Source organism: Triplophysa rosa, linkage group LG5, assembly GCF_024868665.1.
Source record: "Triplophysa rosa linkage group LG5, Trosa_1v2, whole genome shotgun sequence".
NCBI classification, from domain to species: domain Eukaryota; kingdom Metazoa; phylum Chordata; class Actinopteri; order Cypriniformes; family Nemacheilidae; genus Triplophysa; species Triplophysa rosa.
This window is the reverse complement of record NC_079894.1, coordinates 18008595-18027867: the sequence shown is the minus strand read 5'-3', so window position 1 is coordinate 18027867 and position 19273 is coordinate 18008595. Positions and strand designations below refer to the sequence as shown.

The following is a 19273-nucleotide window of genomic DNA, read 5'->3' as shown; positions in this document are numbered from 1 at the left end:
TCCGTCATTGACGGATATTTTTTACCAGTGACGAAATCTGAAGGCCGTCCATAATTTTGAGCGATTACAATAAGGGCAATTTGTCATTTCCTTTCATTAGAACGTGATCGTAGGCTAATACCCCTCCCCTGAACACGATCGTGAAGGACGTGTTTCCCATTCATTAGCTTCCTTACAAATGCCTAGTCCTTTTTGGAAAACGCGCACGCAGTCAGCGGAGACTCACGGTGCAGATGCATCTGTCACTCAGACCCCCGCGTCGCGTGCACACATACACACACAGGCGCGCAGTGGTGCGGTGTTTACAGAGTTTTTCCTTCAGAAAAGCGACTAGCGTCTTTTTGGATAAACATTAGCATTGAAAAATGAAATCTCTCTCGGCGTCTTCTCTGTCCAGTGAGCGGCAGAAGCAGCGCATTCATGACCAAACCGCAGTTTACTTGTGAGTGAGTACAACATAGCATTTACAAGCACCTGTCATTGTTACTGACTGGACATATGAAAATAAACATTTGTCTGTAATTATTACTTTATGTCTGACAACAGAAACATTAAATATATGAGTATAAACAGTTGTAATAATACAATAAGTTCAGAGAGTAAACCCAAGTACAGCGTGATGACGTCACGAAGATGCTAATTAGCAAGTATGCCACCTTGCAAGTTGCACCATATTGACGTGTAATAATAGATAATGACGGGTTTTTTACGAGCCGGTCCGTCAAAATGACAGACAATAAAAAAGTCAAGCGCAACCTCTGATCATAAGTCCCTTTCACACAAACAGTCTTTACTGGTAAATTGCCAGAAAATTGCAGTTAACGGATTGTGTGTGAACAGAACCTTTCTGGTAAATCAGTGCTCCCAATTTACCAGTAATAAGAGTTGAAAGATTACCGGCAAATTACCAGTATGAGGTGCTGTGTGAATGAAGAAGGAGGATACCGGTAAGAAGAGAACACGCACAACGCATGACGCGCTGACTGCTTTGGGCCAATCGCAGATGACGCCACACTGTGCTGTGTATCTCTTCTTCACATTTTCTGCAATGTTGTTGTTAAAAAAAGTGCCAAACACTTTCTCATGTATTCGCCAAACTGCTCACGTCCCTCGCGCACCTTCTGTGTATCTGAATGCACATTACTGTTTCTGCGCGCAATTTTTTTTTTCTCGCGTCTCTGCATTTGTCCTCATATAGTTCAGGTCAGTTTTTAAGTTTTCTATTTCCCTGTTGTAACGCAAAGTTGGGATGTATAGAGAAAAAAAGTATTAAAATGACCAGAGAAAAGGACTGACACGAAGCAAAAGCTGTTATACTTCCCTCGAGTTTAATAAGGCTGCTTGTGCATTGTCGCAGTCATCAGCATACATGCAAATTCGAGAGACAAAACATAAAAGGTATCCAACTTCGGTCACAGAAACAAAACAAGAAAAAAGTAAGAACAGAAGTCGAACAGGCAGAGCAGTTCTCTCACCTCACGTTAAGCCGAGCTGACACTAAGGGACTGCTTGGGGACTACTTGAATTACTATGGCGCTTACACTACACAGCAAGGTTTCTTGTCATCCTTCATCTTCTTGTTGTAGCAGCATGCACACTACACAACACAACGCAGATAAAATGTGCTAACAACAAGACTTTGGTCAAGGATCAACAGCGAAAACACCTCACGCATCGTGAGCAGTTCTAGTTTGATGGTGGATGGCAAATGAGTTGTTGGTGCGTTTACGCCATCCACTGGAATGAAGTGTGAAACATTGAAGTGTTTTTTTTTAAGTGTTTTCTATATTCCATTATACAGACTTGTTGCTTTAGTATAGTTTAAAACAGCTTTGTGTATATTACACTAGCCATTTAACACGTCTACTGCGCTGTCTTCTTGACATGCCGCCTCACGCATGCGCAGATCTTTATTACCGTAAATATACGAAGTGACCGTATACTGTTTACTCCGCACTGGAGTGGCACGGCGCAGTGTCCTTGGGTCAAGAGCAAGTGTATGATCCAAACATCAACAACACACGTTAGTTCGGATATAAAATCACACCCCGCCATATTTTCAAACATAAGTTTGGTTGTATTGCAGCTATTTGTAAGGAAACTTCCGCTTGATGACATCATATTACTGGTATTTTGAGACAGCTGTGTGAAAGCTGTCTTACCGGTAAATTGACAGAATGCGGTTGCTTGTGAGAACAGCACATTTGTGTATTCACCATAAATCTTGCAGAATGTCTTAACCACTAATTTACCAGCATTGCTGTATGAAAAGGGCTTATAGTGTCCTGAAGATTGCTTGTAACCAAACAGTTCTTGGCCACCTTTGACTACCATAGTAGGAAAAAATAAAATGGTTGTCAAAAGTGCCCCAGAACTGTTTGCTTTCCTATATTCTTCAAAATATCTTCTTTTGTGGTGTTCAACAGAACAAAGAAATTTATAAGGCAATTTTTCCTACTATGGTAGTCAATGGTGGTGGAACTGTTTGGTTACAAGCATCCTTCCAAATATCTTTCTCTGTGTTCATCAGAACAAAGAAATGCATACAGATTTGGAGGGTGAGTAAATGAAGACAGAATTTTCATTTTTGGGTGGACTGTTCTTTTAATTCCCTTTTAATAAGAGACAGAAACCTCTACTTTACGTCTTAAAACTAAAATTAACTTTAAGTTGCCATGGCCATCATAATATCTTTCTTCAGCATTTCCAAAATTGTTCACATATAATTGACATATTTCAAAGTGGGGCTTTTTTTGACAAGCGCGTTTGATGAAACCATAATAATGGCTATTAGTTAAGAATGAGGATAATACCCTACCCCTCAATGGCCTCTATTATGTAGTCGTTCCCTCTTTGGTAGAGGAGGGTAACGCAATCAAAATATACGGGCGCATCAAAGTTACGGCCTCAATGTGCTTTTGAAGTACTTGTTTTGTGAATAACTTTTTAACTGACCTTCACTATACGAGAGTCAACATAAGGGTTTAGTAAACACGGCACTCGCTGTGTCTTTGATGTGTCGCAGCTTAGCTCTATGCTGTGTCTGCTGGTATAATTGAAGACATTCTTGTTGACATTTGGTAAAATTCTCCAGCATAATGCCTTTGATGCGCTGTGTCTCACCGCTCTTAACGTTTGCCCCGCCCAGGTGATCAAGGCAGGAGTGGAGACCACCTGCAAATGTCACGGAGTGTCAGGCTCGTGCACGGTGCAGACCTGCTGGAGGCAGCTGGCACCCTTCCACGAGATCGGCAAGCAGCTCAAGCAACGCTACGAGACTTCCGTCAAAGTGGCCAGCTCCACCAACGAAGCCACCGGGGAGGCAGAAATCTCCCAGAGCCGATCCCAGGGGCAGCCGCCCCCACCGGGCCCGCGGCCGGACCCCATTCCCCGCACCACCGATCTCCTTCACATTGAGGACTCGCCGAGCTTTTGCAGGCCCAGCAAGTATTCGGCGGGCACGTCGGCGCGCAAGTGCTACAAGGATAAGAACTGCGAGGCCATCTGCTGCGGCAGGGGCCACAACACTCAGAGCAGAGTGGTGACGAGACCGTGCCAGTGCCAAGTACGCTGGTGCTGCTACGTCGAATGCAAACAGTGCACTCAAAGAGAAGAGGTTTACACCTGTAAAGGGTAAAACAACCATGACAACCGTGCAGAATATCTCTGACCTGTCCTGAACTCTGTCCTGAGAACAATCAAGAGAGATGAACAAGAGCGAGGAAAAAGGAAAATGGGAGAAGTGACACGCTGGAATTGAGAGATTCAGTCCTGGTTTGTTTGGAGAAAGATCTCAAATGAATCAAGCTAGTTAAATAAGATGAAAGCACTTTTTTGAGAGGTGTTGCAAGGCGTTTTTTCATGCATTTGGAGTAGTGTGAAGGCTGTATAATATACGTATAGCCGGAGGGAAGTCCACAGCTTTGAGAGACGCCTTGGAACTAGACGAAACACTTTACTCTGAGTAACTCTAAGCCTGCCAAGATGTCAATCAGGGGTGAAATCCAGTCATGGGCAGACAATTGTTTGTCCAACGGTTTGACAGTCTCTGAATAATAGCTTGAAAACTTTTCAAGCCGTATGTGTAAGAGTATGAGTTATTTCCAACAGAATTCATCCGGAGACTCGAACGATGGTGTCAGATTTATTCTACATGCACATGTATTCAACACCCACACAAGAGTGTGTGTATGCATATGTACATAGACGAAATTACATTATAATTCTTTTCTATATGCCACTTATCTGAGTATGTTAAATAACCACTAACCACACAAATGTTTTATTGTTTGTGTGCTCGCGTCGACTTTGTGTTGTAATTCTCTTCGACAAGGCCCTTCGGAAAGCAATACTTTTGATTTGTGTCTTTCTGTGGATATAATTTATGGAATGTTTTTAGGACTATTCCTTCGCAAAGGAACACATATTATTTGCTTGTCCTCTAGTTTTCTTTTCGTGACAGTGAAAACCTTTGCCAGTCCTTTTAAAGATTTATTTAGGCCTTAAATGAACTCTACAGATGGCTGTTCAGGGAACAAGTGAAACCACTATGCGCAATTGGATGGTAAAGAAATCAGAGATTTCACAAGCAGGAGTAATTGTCTCCTTGACTTAGGCTTCCACCAGACAACAGATCTGTCCATTCTCATTAAAAGCTGCCGATTCACTGCTGTAAGCGTTGCAGCAGTGCTGTTCATGTGATGCTGATTCAGGGCGCCACTGTACGTTCTGAGTTTTACAGACAGATTAAGGGTACAACATCGAGGTGAACGTAATCACGGCAGCAAATGTGAGCCACACGTGAGTCTGCATTGGAAAAAGCAAAACTTTCTCCTTTATACCTTTTAATTTTAAGAGGAAATAAAAAAAAATTAATGTCAGAACTAAACTGGTTCTGGATGGGACGGTGGGAAATGACGGCGGCCAATTCTGGCACCTGTTCGATTTCAAGAGGGGATGGTGGTCAACGTTTACAGCTTGACTGTGGTTCTCTGTTGTCACATTGTTGATCAGTAGAAGTTTTTAATGAAGAACCCAAGTGGACAAACATCGACGCTTGTGTGTTAGAGGTTCTGTTTGAAGTGACTGTTTCATTGACCCTATTCACGGTTTTGAAGAGGCAAGACAAACTGTAAGCACACTGTAAAACTTAGTAAACTGTAGTTTTGCAGCAGGTTTGCCAGTAACGTACTTTAGATATAATTTAAAATTTTGTTTTAAACATAAACTTACCTAGTTCTTATATGTTCTTTCATTAAACAAGACTAAATATATTTTATATATAATATAATATCTACTATATCTATAGTAAATGTTTTGTAATTTATAAAGTTTTTAATGTTTTTAATAGAAAACCAAACAAAAATGCTCAGGAAGAATGTCATTTTGCAGTGTAATGCCAGTAATGAGACCAGTCTCTTCTTGCTCATTTTGAATATCAAAAGTCAAAGTGTTTTAATTTTGGTTAAAGTAAAGTTGAACTCAAATTAAAAACAGTACTAATAGGAAAATATTAAGTAGTAATCAAATCTACAGTAAGTTACTAGCAAAACTGCTGCAAAATTACAGCAAAGTTTTACAGTGCAATACTAAAAATCCATAATTATGAAAATTCTGTGACAGCTGGAAAAGCTGCTCTTCAACCAAATGACAGGATCTAAGTTTCGGATCAGACTTTTTAGTCACTTAAACCAGACTAAAACAAATTTTGACAATGCATGACTTTTGTATTCACATCCCCTGACTCTCTTGATAGTTACATAGTGTAAATGTAAATATAAATATAAATATGAACATATGACAAAGTATATGAATTAATTATATATGCTTTTTATTGTTTTAGTCGAGTGTGAATGAACTACTGAGTGAGGGACCTACAAAAAGCAAAATGGCACCATTCACGCACTGAAGATTGGAAGCTGTCCTATTAAGTATTTAAGAATATGTATTTATAAATATATATAAATATCATTCTAAAGGTTTTTTCATTTGTAAATAGCTAAGGTTATGTTCCTGTGGCAAACAGACAGAAGTGGGGCACATGCATACCGCTCACAGGCATTTGAACAGAAGTTTCCAGAATATTTAGATGAAAGACTAACTAACTGAGTAGAGGTACGCTATTGTTGTTCACCTAAATTTTAAAGTGCCAACTTAAGTGCTTTGTAAATACAGGATAAGATGTTACAAGATAATCCCCAGTAGGCACACACACATTGCCAAAACATCTGTGAAAGTGTGCATCATCTGGATCTTATATATGTACAGCGGGTAAACATCCTAAATAGGGCAAATTTACATACAGTCTGAATTATAATTGTTGAAAAACTGCAGATGGGAAAATCAAAAAATGATGTTTTGACATTGTGCATGTGCAATCAGGGTCAAGATGCCCCTTTACACAAAAACAAGGGGTGCAGACGACCATAGCAAATATTTCTGTCGGAGAAGGGAAACTTTTTTTATCCTTTCATTTAACCTTATGAGCTGAATTCCAAACAGTTTTTGATGGGGAGACGTGCCAATTAAAGAATGCTTGGAAACGTATACATAGACCTTTGCACGCTACATGGAAACCATAATGGCTATGGCGAGTCTCTCATCAGTCAAGGCCTCTGCCCACAACAGAAGTGAGCAGAAAAACACTGACATACGTATGAGACACAACTCTCCTCAGCAGCCTGTACACATCTGTTCCGACTCAAATATGTTTAATGACAAACATTGTAGATACCATATATAGTTTTAACATTTTTTGGCATGCTGCATGTTCTCAATAATCAGTCATGTTTCCTTATTGACAGAAGGCAGTGTGAGATCTGTTTTTTATTCAATTTTTGTCCTTGATAGTTCTTTATTCGTACTTTCCAATGCAACCTGTAAATCTTTGGTAGGAAAATGGAAACAGATGAAATATAAATTATTTTCAAACATTTTATGAGCATGTGTTAATTGTACATTTTGTAAAGTTCAAGTTGATTTTATATTCTTATTTTATTTTTTTTAACTCTGGCTTGCATCTGGCCTGTATTGGGTATATGCTATTTGGGTTTGAGGTAGTTGATTCATTTCTTCTGATGGCTAAAAGAAATAATTTCCCACCCAATGTAAAGCACAATGCAGACCCTCTCATATCTAGCCATGCTATGTAACCATGTCCTTATTGCATTTTAAGGAATGTAGACCAAAGAGTGCCAATATGTAGTACATAAAACACAAGCAGCCACACCCACAGTAAGACTAAATACGTCCCAGTTAACTGTAGCTTTGTAGCATAGTACTGAACATTGTATAATACTATATTGATTGTGGAATCAAATTCAACAATTTTCAAAAAAGTTAGTCGATCATTTATAGACCTACATTCATTAAGAGCAAATCGGGGACTGCTAGCATAGACCAAATGGACAATACAATTTTGTCATGAATTCCAATGGCTCAGTCACTATTCTGATTCTTGTCAGGGTTTGTGCAATGCTGTAACTGTTCATATACATTCTTTTTTCATTTAAGGGTAGAGTTTTGTCAGTTGGTTGTCTTCGTCCACTTTTTCTTGTCTTATGGGAAGCAATTTTCCGCTAAATTATTTTCCTCTACCTCATGTGTATAGCTTGTAGGTATAAACTGATCATGAATGACTGGTAAGAATGTATTTAAGTTATTTAACATCTTTGTATAACAAAGGCAAGAAAATCTGAAAATAAAAGAATTTTTAAAGAACGATGCGATTTTGTTTCTGGTTTTTGTGAGGGTTCACAGATGTGTGCATCCCTGGAAAAATATCGATCCTATTAATGTAGGAAATCAAATGTTTACATTGACTACAAATTACCTAAGTTAAAATGCAAAGGTTAAAAGGTTACTGAGAAACCTCTGGAAGAGTAACATTTATTTAAGGGTTAATAGATTTTTACACTGAAACACTGATGATATTTTCTTTGGTAGTCACATTTACTGATGACCATATTTTATCACCATCATTTAAGCCCAAAAAAATCTTTCATCATTTACTCACCTTGAAGGTTGTTCCAAACCTGAATACATGCCTTTGTTCTGCTGAACACAAAGGAAGATATTGTCAGATCTCATCCCTATTTACTGCCACAGTAGGGAAAATAAATACTATGGGAGTCAATGGGGGATAAGATCTGTTTGGTTACTTACGTTCTTCCAAATATCTTCTTTTGTGCTGAGCAGAACAAAGAAATTCATACAAGTTTGGAGCACCCTGAGGGTGAGTAAATGATGACAGAAGTTTCATTTTTGGGTGAACTGTCCCTTTAATACACCTGAATCACATCAAAAATCAGATAATGCAACAAATCTCAATATTGTCTGGTATAAAATTTGAAATGTCTTTGCATTGATGACTTAGCAGAAATGTAAATGTAACGCTGCCTTACTAGAAAAACAGCAACCCACTAAATTGATGTCAGTTTCATTTCACTCCTTTGAAAATGAAGCTTATTTTTACACACAGAATGAGGTTTTATTCAGCAAAATTCCATTTCCAGTTTTCTAACATTTGCTGGACTGGCAGGGTAGAACGTAATACAATCAAGAAACCCTGTAACTGACTACAACAGTGTAGGACAAAACGAACAACCCACACGATAAAAATAAAAAATAAAATGCCACGTCAGTAAGAGACCATGCATGAAGCTGGTAAACGTGTGTCTGCACCATTTCCTGTTTTTCTACATCCTGTTTTGGTGGCACAAAGACGTACGTGTATGAAACAGCTTTCACCAGGTGCTTTCTCCTAAATGACAGATTTTCAGTAATGACGGGCATCTGATTCACGATATTTTAAATCTGTGTGCCAAAGTCCAAACATCCTCTCCTAAAGCACATCCGGCTTTAATAAGAGATGGGACTGAGTCTGAAGCCACCAGAGATGCAATTAGTGAGAATTGATGAGCTGAGCAGAGGATAGCTGGACAGATGTACAGGAACCAAAGACATGGAGTAAACACTATAGTAGATACGGTTTCATCATTTGTAACATCATTTTCACATGTCTTGGTATAGAACCCTACAATGACTTGTAAAATAAACAGAAGAACGACATTTATACGCACCTCTTTAATTAAGCATTATTGCAGACCTCAAATCATACTGACATATCGACTCAAGAATCTGATTGTGTTGAGGACAATTTTTGAGCAACTCTGCCAGATTATGATACTAACTCCCCACAGAGAATCTTTTGTTCGGTCAACAACCTCAAGTTCTTAACCAGCTGTGTGAAGCCGCACACTGAGACAGAAAACCTTCCAAGTTTCACAAGAGCTAGGTTTGAGTGATTTAATATTCGTAAAAACTTTGCAGCCATTCACCTAATTGATTTAAATATGAAATATTACATTCATGCTTAAGTTCTCACCACATCAATCCAAACGGGTGCCTGTCTCGTGGACTGATAGCAAAGCGTTCAATGGCTGCAGAATATTTTCCCATGACAGGGTTACGAGAATACATTTCACCTTTTGAGTTCGACACGTGGAAGTCAAAGGTTTAGAGCAACTTGAGGTTGAATAAATTGCTTTCTAAAAGGTTTTTCCTTGCGGGTGAACTACACCTTTAAAGATTTCGTTGAGGATCTGCCATATCCACATTGTATTATTGGCAGTCTTGGAGACTTTGGCTCTATCGCACGCTTTCATTTGTGGCTTAGAGTCGAAAGCTAAGATCTAAACGTTGTACGTCAGAGAATGTTTTTTTCAGTAACAAGATCATCAGAGCATAAACCCTGTGATATGTCTGACACGTGTTTGAGAATTACCAACATTAGCATAGCTGCCCTGCTTTTCCTCCTCACAAACGATTACCCCAAGAAACCGTACGGCTGTAATATTCCCAGCACGCCTCACCCCTCCTAGCTTCCTGCTCTGTGCCAGGCTCTAACGCCAGCCGTACTGTGCGGTGTGCTGTAATCCTGCAACGTTTTGACAGCTGTTACCATTGAGGAAGTGGGTGCAACTATAGAGCAAGGACCGTAGAAATAATAATATGAAAAAAGTCGACCAGTGCCCCCCCATACACAAAAACAATATGTTTTCTCTATTCTCATCCTGTCGTCTGGTAAGCCCCGAGACAGGGTCGAAGTGGTCGAGAAGTGTGGGAAAGTGAGACAATTTGTTGGCCGAAACCCTCTTGTGTGCTGATGACAGCACAAAAGTGCACGGCAGCCCCCTGCCAGCCTACTGTAGACCCGAAGTGTGTTTTGTGCTGAGGCGTGCTTCATTCCGCCTGAGGTTAGATGTAAAGTCAAGGGCTGCGAGGTGAGGAAGCCACAGAAATAGAACGGTCTGCTCTTCAGGTTAACAATGTTTGTACAGGTAGTGCTGCTAGGCAACTAAGACCTGAAGACAATCAGATCCGATGATCCACAGCGGCTAAAGATTCACAAGTGATTACTTTTGAGGAAACTGTACCTTTACAAAATATCTTTTCAGTATACTTGAGTAAAGATAAGTATACTTTATGTAGTAAGTAATATAAATTTAAAATAATATAAATAGTAAAATATATAAACCTGGGAATAGATTGGCCCACTTTTTAGTTTATACAGATATAGGCCTACTTTTAAGAGTACTTTAAATGCAACAGTAAATAATTGAGTACACAACTAGTTTACAACAAAATTTTTCATTTGTATTGTAACTATAGTGCAAGTGTGCTTATTCGAATACTAATAGTTTACTAGTTCAATACTTGTAGCACATTCTTTAGCTCATGTAAGTGCATTTTGAAGTACACACACACAAAAGGTTATTCGTATAGCAAGTATACCTGTAAGTTTTCTTTAAATGAATCTAACATCATACTTATTGTTTATAATTTTCATATCCTTTTATTTTTTATATTATTTATATCACTTTAAATATAGACGCTTTTGCAAGACCTGAACAACACTGGTCTAGAAGCACTTCCTGTTTCAGTTTATTTCAATTCGCATATACTAGGTCTTAAAGGCGTTCGTTTAACATTTAAATTGATATCTAAATGTTCCGTTGGTTTTTTTGTTTGTTTTAAAATTTGTGTAGTGTTAATATCTAAAACAAGAAGTGCTGCTGGCCCAGTGTTGTTTAAGTTTTGCAAAATGGTCTATAGTATGAAAGTAAATTTAAACTATATATCGATCACAAGATTGAATTCAAGTGTACGCCGAATTGACTTTTCTGTCAGTAAAAGTTGAATATACTTGAGTGTAGTTTTAAATATATTTCTAAAAAGTGCATCAAAATTTGACTGAATATATACTGTATACTTGCTATTTTTGTTTAAAAGAAGTGTATTGTATTAATAGCACACTTGAAAAAACATATTTTTGTAAGGACACTGTGATTTAGCCAAGTAGCAAAGGATCAACATCCATTAGTCACACTTATTTGATACAATGTTAAAAGCTGTGCATTGATACAATGTTAGAATGTGTTCTTATAGCTCACTTGGTAGAGTATTGTGCTTATAGGTTGGGGGTTCGGAACACACATACTGACAAAAGATACACTAAATGCACTGAAAGGCACTTTGGATTAAAGCGTCTGCCAAATGCGTAAATGAATCACTTCAATTTCTTTCCATATATTCCTAATATTTCTTATATGAAGATTCAACAGAACAAAGTACCTACTATTGTATATGAGAATCAGATTACGTCACATTCAGCGCTGTCCAGTTGTCTCATTCTTTCATTGAAGCCTTCTTTCCTTCATTGGCGTGTTGAGTAGGGAGTGGCAGGGCTGATGGTGAGTGGCAATGAGATGGTTTCTGGAAAGTGTGATAGGGTTACAGCCTAGAAGGCTCATTCACTTGCTCCAGCTCCAGAAGCAGCCCTGTTTACAAGTGTTTTTGATTTTTGTTAAGTACCTGTCAGGCTTCCCACTCATCTTTCATGCTGGAAAAATATGTGAGCTCAGGATCCTTCAGAACAGGAGCAAAATAAAATGCGCCAGGTGGAAGAAACTGTTTCGACATGTGCAGAATAAAATATCAGTGACAGACGCAAATCTTACTCGGTGGCAAAGACGTCAGTGAAACACTGAGCTTACTGTGCCGCTCTAGTGCTGTTTTAGATGAGGCTAGCGAGGGAAACATTGATTTGACAGGCCTGTCTTTGAGAGGATAATGTCTGGTAGTGTGCAATAGTGCACATTGTTTCTTTTAGTTCAAATGGTAAATCACCGTGTTAGCTGTGCAAAGGTTGTTAGTTTGATTTCTAGGGAACACATATTGTATACTTACAGTAAATGTATATCTTGAATGCACTGTAAGTTGCTTTGGATAAAAGCATCTCCTTAATGCAGAAAAGTGTAAGAAACTGTTTGCTCTGTGGTCATCATTTACTCTCCCTCTTGTCATTTCAAACCTGTGTGACTTTCTATCTTCTGCAGTACACAATAGAAGATATTTTAAAGAATGTTGGTAACCAAACAACGGCAGTACCCATTCACTTCTACAATATTGTATGGGCACAAAACCAATGCAAGTCAATGGGTACCGCCGTTGTTCGGTTACCAACATTCTTCAAAATATCTCTGTGTTCTACAGAAGAAAGTCAAAGAGGTTTGAAATGACAAGAGGGCGAATAAATGATGACAGAATTTTCATTTTTGCCTGAACTATCCCTTAAACTCATACCGAATGAGGTGATCTTCTCTCTGTTTCACAAGACCATAGTAATCACCTCCAGTAAACCGAAAACATGACTTACCACATCATAAATTCTGTCACAGTCAGAAAACATGTTTTCCTTGAGGGAAAAGATAACCATAATAAATAAACAAATGAATCTATAAATAATCGATAAAACATGTGGTTTTTACACCCATGCACAAAATTGCACAGTTAGGGAAAAGCTCTGGAGAACCATAGCTGGATTTCAAGTAAAATGAGATAAACATGAAATGGATTTGTGCATCAGGTTCCAGGTTCTGGCTGGTTTCACATGTGTGCGTTTGCTGTGGGGAATCGTTCTGTTTGCCAGCAGAGGTGCAGGGTTAGCAGCTTTTTATTTTAAACGGAAATTCCACGTATTACTTCATTATTTATCTTCATCTCTAAAGAGACCGTAAAGATCTAAGCATCATCTGTGTGGACAACATAACCACTGTGTAGAGTCATGTACATAAAGAGAACACGAACTGTCTTATTTCTATATAATTAGATAGATTAGAGGCTGTTTACACAAGACTCTTTTCTGCATTCGATCTGCATAATTTTATTCCGAAAGCTAGTGTGAACTATAATCTGTAGCTTAGTCTGTCACGACAAGCGTTTTAAAGATGGAGTTGAAATTGTCCTCTATGAACCTAGCAGGTGTCTGTTATTTGTGTTGTAACGTTCTGGAATACCTTCGCATGACAGAAAGGGCAATGGATTTTTTTCCATGTCTACAGGTGGCTGTCATATGTATAAAGCTGGACAAGGCAAGAGACAGTAAATAGTGTGAGTGTTAAAGGAAATATGGTCCACGGAATGACAGCCATAAATCTCTCATGAACCCAATGTCGAAACACGGAGGAAAAATAAAAGAGCTTGGAGTATCTCTCTTGGCCAAGCTGCAAGAAGATATTTAAAAGATAGAGGTCAGTCCCCATGGTCCCCCATGTTTTCCGGAACATTCAGTGTCTTAATGTTTCATCGGTCACTGCTTTTTAGGTTACCCTTTACATTATATTAGGTTACCCATTACATTTAATAATTACTAGAGTAATTATTAAATGACAATATAACAGACCACCCAGTTTACAATAGATTTATCATCTCTCACAAGCCCTCGGTGGATCATTTTTTCTTTAAACAATCATTAAATCATTAAAAATGATTACAGCCTAATTTTATAAATTCAGTTATGTTTTAAATTCAGTTAATCACAGTTTAGTCTTAATTGTTTGTAATTGTTTATAAATATAATTTTATTTCTTTAGAGCAGTGATTCGCAAACGTTTTCTTTGTAAGGCCCCTTTGTGTTGGGTGTATCGCTTTGTGGCCCCCAAATAAAGACTTATGATCTTAAACATACAATTTTAATTAAAGCAACACTTTGTAGTTTTTCGACCTTAAAATAATGTCTCAAAAATGATTTCTTAACTGGACGAATTCTACTGCCGCTGCTACCTGAGCAGCCTCATAGCAGCTACAATCACACTCTGTAAGTTCTGTGTTTGGGTCGATACACACAGCCCAACCCATCCCCTGCCTGCGAAAGAGTGCCACATGGTCATTTCCAAATGACGTTTCTGCATTCGCCGGTTTCATCAGCTTAGTAAATACATTCACGTGCACTGCACTGCCCACAGGGAAGTTTATACAGCAACATTATTTACAACACTGGTAACAGACAATTGCGCTTATCAACCACACGGGAGAGCCGTGAGCAAATGTTCTAAAGTGTTGCTTTAACCAAAAACATTTAATTGTACAATGCTGGAACATCAATTCATTGCACAAAATTGATCATACATTTCTATACTTCATAAAATGCCACAAAACTGTGGCCCCCCTGGATCTATCTTGGGGCCCTCTAGGGCAGGGGTTCCCAAACTTTTCAGCCCACGACCCCCAAAATAACAGTGCCAGTGACTCGAGACCACCACTATCCTCAGAGGTGGTTAAAGTATACAAACGTTGCGCGCAAATGTGCACATGCACATATTCTACCCAAACTCGCATAATGAAAACACAAAAGAGCACAGTCTAACATAATATTATTTTACAGTTATTTACTCATTACTTTACTTGTTGTTATACATAAACTATGAAACTATTACTACAGATGGTCATATTTCATCAAACTGATTCGAGTGCTGATGGATGTGCCTCTTTTCGTACCGAGGACGATGGCCCCTGACTGCAGCACTTCTCCGCCCTCCTCCTCTGGCCTCCCTGCGTCGTCTTTGGTCGATCTTAATCAACGTTTCATTTTGACAAATAAGAATATCCTAAACTTAAAGCCTGAAAAATAATCTGCGTGCACATGGGACTGTTTAACGTGGTGCTGTAAATGGACTTGCTGCACCTAACCTAATGCGGTTGCTAATGTCGTTAATGTGACGTAATCACCTCAGGGGTCATGATCGAGGGGGAGGAAATTCCTAAGGTTGATGGCTTTTTATTTGCCTGGTTTTATTTTAGCTTAACTAATATTTTTTTATATTTTGTTACACTTATTGATTACATACTCTATTTCTAATAATAATAAAAAATATGTCTGGAAATCATCTTGCGACCCCGCCCTCGCGACCTTGGGAACCCTGCTCTAGGAGGCCACGGCCCCAGTTTGAAAATCACTGCTCTAGAGTATTTGGAATCTGCTATTTTTAATTTTGTTTCTTTCTGTTATCAGTTTTTTCTATCTTAAATTACAAAGTACCTTACATAGTCCAAACTGTGGATATGACAATTGGTTATTCAACAAAATCTCACGACAATTTGTAACTATTTTACCAGGTGGCTAATTCGTATAAATTCGTACGATCTCATTCAGACGTTTTAGTCTAATTTACTTTCTAGCCAGTTGCGACTGAGGTGGGGTTAGGGGATGGGTTTCAGTATTGCTTTTTTCTACTAATCGTACATTTTTGTGCAGTATACACACATTTTCGTTTTTCAGATCTACAAACTTGAGCAAATGCTCTACTCCTGAGCACACTGCACTTTCAGAACACTTTCAGAATTCCATTTTATGGTTTTGTGTCCATAAAATGGAATTCAATGGGGTCCATGTTGTTTACCAGCATTCTTCAAAATATATTTTTTTGTGTTCTGCAGAAGAAAGAAAGCTTAGTTTAGAATGACATGAAGGGTTGAGTATAAATGATCAAATTTGTTGTTTTTTTCATTTTGGGCAAACTATCTCTTTAAGTTGACCTTGAAAATACAAGTCTTGATAATCTTTGTGTGAGTAGAAGTGCTAGGGAATCCCCACTATTAGATAAACAAAGAGTGTCCCAATGTCTTAAACTAATTGTGACATGTACCTACAAAGACTGTCAGCAAGCCTGTGCATGATGTGTCGGCTGTCCCAAAGCACATTTAAACAGGAAACCCAGACGTTCTAAAACACAATAACATATTTCAACATGATAGTGCTATCACATTCTGAAGTTGGCTTTTGCGGTTTAAGATGCCAGCGGCCTCACGGGCTTACCTCCCACCATCTTAATATAACTGTGAATCAGAGAGATAAAGGGCACAATAACAGGCCGCATCATGCACAGTTTGGCTCGTAAAGATTCTCCAGCTGTCCAGTGGATTAAGCCGAGTGATTAAAAGCTTAAGCCTCATGGCACCGTGGCTACGACAGGCGCCCCTGGCTCAGGGAATGTGCCATGCCAGGACGGGCTGGTACCGTCTCAATCGCCAGGTCAGGCATTCTAGAGCCTATGTTCTGTCCTACCAGCGATGGATCCTGTCTGTTGGGAATTTGAACAAAACCCTGAGATTAGAACTCAAGTGGTATATTAATAAAGGATTGTTCCAGAGCGTGGAAAGTATCAGCTGAGGTGAAAATCTTTAGACTTTGTTATTGTGGTATCTTTTTTTGTTCTTTCTTTTTCCAAGATACCAGAAGAATTGAAAGTAAGAAAATATGAAAATATAAAATTGTCATATTGATATATGAACATACATAATGATACTTCTACTTTATCGACTACAGAAAAAAATAGTTTAATGTAATTTAAAATGTATTCTTTTTGTCAAATTTATGTATTTTGTACTTCAAGTTTGTACCGTAGTTTTAGTTGATCAGTTTTGCATCAATTAACAACAACTATTTGCGAGTCAAGTCTCTCATGTTGTTTGTGTAACTTGCGGAACTGCTATGTGAAAACCTGTAATTTTACAGAAATTTACTGTTATTTTTTTTAACAAATTTTGAAATATGTCAAAAAACGAATTAATTGAAATTACAGAAAAAGACTGCAAATTGTCAAGTAAAACATGTAATAAAAAACTTATTTAAAAACAATGTTATTTTTGTTTTTTTACTGGCACTCCAAGCTGCCGGAAAATTACTGATTTTTTTCACAGTGTAGTGTTCCGAATTGGTCACTTATGAGGTGTCATGATGTGCAAGGTGCTGTGTTAAAATACAGCTACTAGACAGCTACTAGGTTCTGGATCCGAGCAAACTGATTTCTATGGGATGATGTGACATTTGAGATGAGAAATGGCCATACTGTTAGGTAACACATAGGAAAGGTCATGGAGCACAGAGATGCCTACAGGAAGCACTCTGCGCTCTTTGTATCTCTTTAATCAGATATTGGCTTGAACGAGGCAATTGGAACCCAAGTGACATTTAGGATGACAAACAGAGTGACACACTGGCTCCGTGTGTAGAAGTAGAGCACAGCTGTGAGTTAGGCAAACACACATACACACACACATATTCACACACATGAACCCAAATGGGTCTGTGCCATCAACAACAATGTAGCCTAACTGTCACAGTCAAGAATGAAGAATGAGTCACTGAAAGTCTCTGTGAAAGCGGGGAATGATTCGCCTGTGCTATTCAAATGAAAATTTTGGTTTTACGTTATATGATACAAATAAAAATCTACACATAACTAATCTCAGAATGGTTTCTCATGGGGGCACTGGTCATATCAATTATTTTTGTGATGCTTTTATGTGTTTTTGGGTGTAAATGCATGTGATCTGCAAGTATGTGTTGGTCAACGTGTGAAATCAGACTGGGGCAAATGTTTGCGATGAGCTGCGTTGATCATAATCCCATCCACAAATGTGAGATGCTCTCCCCCAGTTTTGTCAGCGATGTTTGCTAACTACACTTAATCGTCTGAGTATGAGGGGGTCTTGAGACCTCATCGAGTGAAGCTCCTTCAACATGAGAAACCATAATGGCTCACGCCGGGGAGGGTCTGTTTTCATAGAGTTTGGTCATTTGTTGGCTAAATTCTGCCCCCTGAAGATCAGGAGAAATTTGTTAATCCTTTAAATAAAATGGAATGAAGGTACTGGCATGAGTCCCAAACCACCCAAGCTCAATTCCCAATGTGTGAAAGAGGCAGTCGGGGTATGGTTGTGGGAACATTATACTGTAGCATGCCTATTCTGTGAAAAAAAGGATGAATTCAAGGAATTGTATTGAAATTCAACATTTCAGCCTGCAATACGGCTTACACTTTTAAAAATAAAGGTGCTTCCATAGAAGAACATTTTTTGTCTAAATGGTTCCAGAAAGAACCTTTAACATCTGAAAAACCTTTCTGTTTCACAAAAGGTTCTTTGTGTAGAAAAGGGCTCTTCAGATTATAAAAAGATAAGAAAGAGATAGTTCCTTTGACTGAATAGTTCTTTGTGGAACCAAAAATGGTTCTTCTATGGTTCTTCTATGGCAGTGGTTCTCAAACTTTTTCGTTGTAAGGCCCCCTTTGTGTAGATACATTGCTTTACGGCCCCCCAAATAAACCTTTATAATCTTAAACTTAGAATTTAATTTAAACCAAAAACATATTCAGTTATACAATGCTGGAACATCAATTCTTTTGGTTGGTGGTCTTATTTTTCTTATGTTTAATTGCATAAAAGCTATGGTAAATTTCTATATTTCATAAAATGCCACAAAATCTGTGCCCCCCTGGATTCATCTTGGGGCCCCCAGTTTGAGAACTACTGTTCTATGGCATCTGTCATGATAGCTTATGTTTCCCTTGTTTTGTGTGAACTTTGGTTATTTCCTGTCTTGTGCCCTGTTTTGTAGTTCTTTGTAGTTTTTCATGTTGATTAGTCTACCCAGGAGTGCCTTGTTATCTCATCTCCTTACCTTGTTAGCCTGATCAGTCCTTGTTTTGCTGTGTGCTCTTGTTCTGCATCTCATAGTTTGCAGTGGATTGTATGTTTTTAATGTTAATAAATTGTAGCATATGGAATCTCTGTTTTTGCTTCGTCTGTGCCTCAGTGTTACAGAGTTGCTGTGAGTTTTAAGCACCTTTATTTTTAAGAGTGTATATCAACATTTAAGACTTTCTTTAAATTATTGTTAAATACATGCAGTTTATAAGGTTCATTGTGCCGTATGTAGAGTTGTAAGATTTCTTTTTGTATCTCATAGGGAACATTGGCGTATAAGTGATTTGAATGACTTGACAAAAATGAATATACCCATGTATAGGCACTATGGTTGTGGTGATGAGTTTATCAAGTTATTCTGATGGCAATTTTAATCAAGTTGAAAACCGCAGATGTAGAGCACAATTTAACTAAATATTGTATCATAAAAATGTTACATAAAAAA

General features: G+C 38.3%; 1 protein-coding gene across 1 annotated transcript in view; it reads left to right on the top strand.

The window, feature by feature from the left end:
* wnt9a (wingless-type MMTV integration site family, member 9A) overlaps positions 1-7714 on the top strand; it is a 29409-nt gene extending 21695 nt beyond the window's left edge. The window contains 1 exon segment of the mRNA XM_057334334.1: positions 3149-7714. Within this exon segment, the coding sequence (XP_057190317.1) occupies positions 3149-3637 (489 nt within the window). The 3' untranslated portion in view covers positions 3638-7714.
* Positions 7715-19273: the final 11559 nt, after the last annotated feature.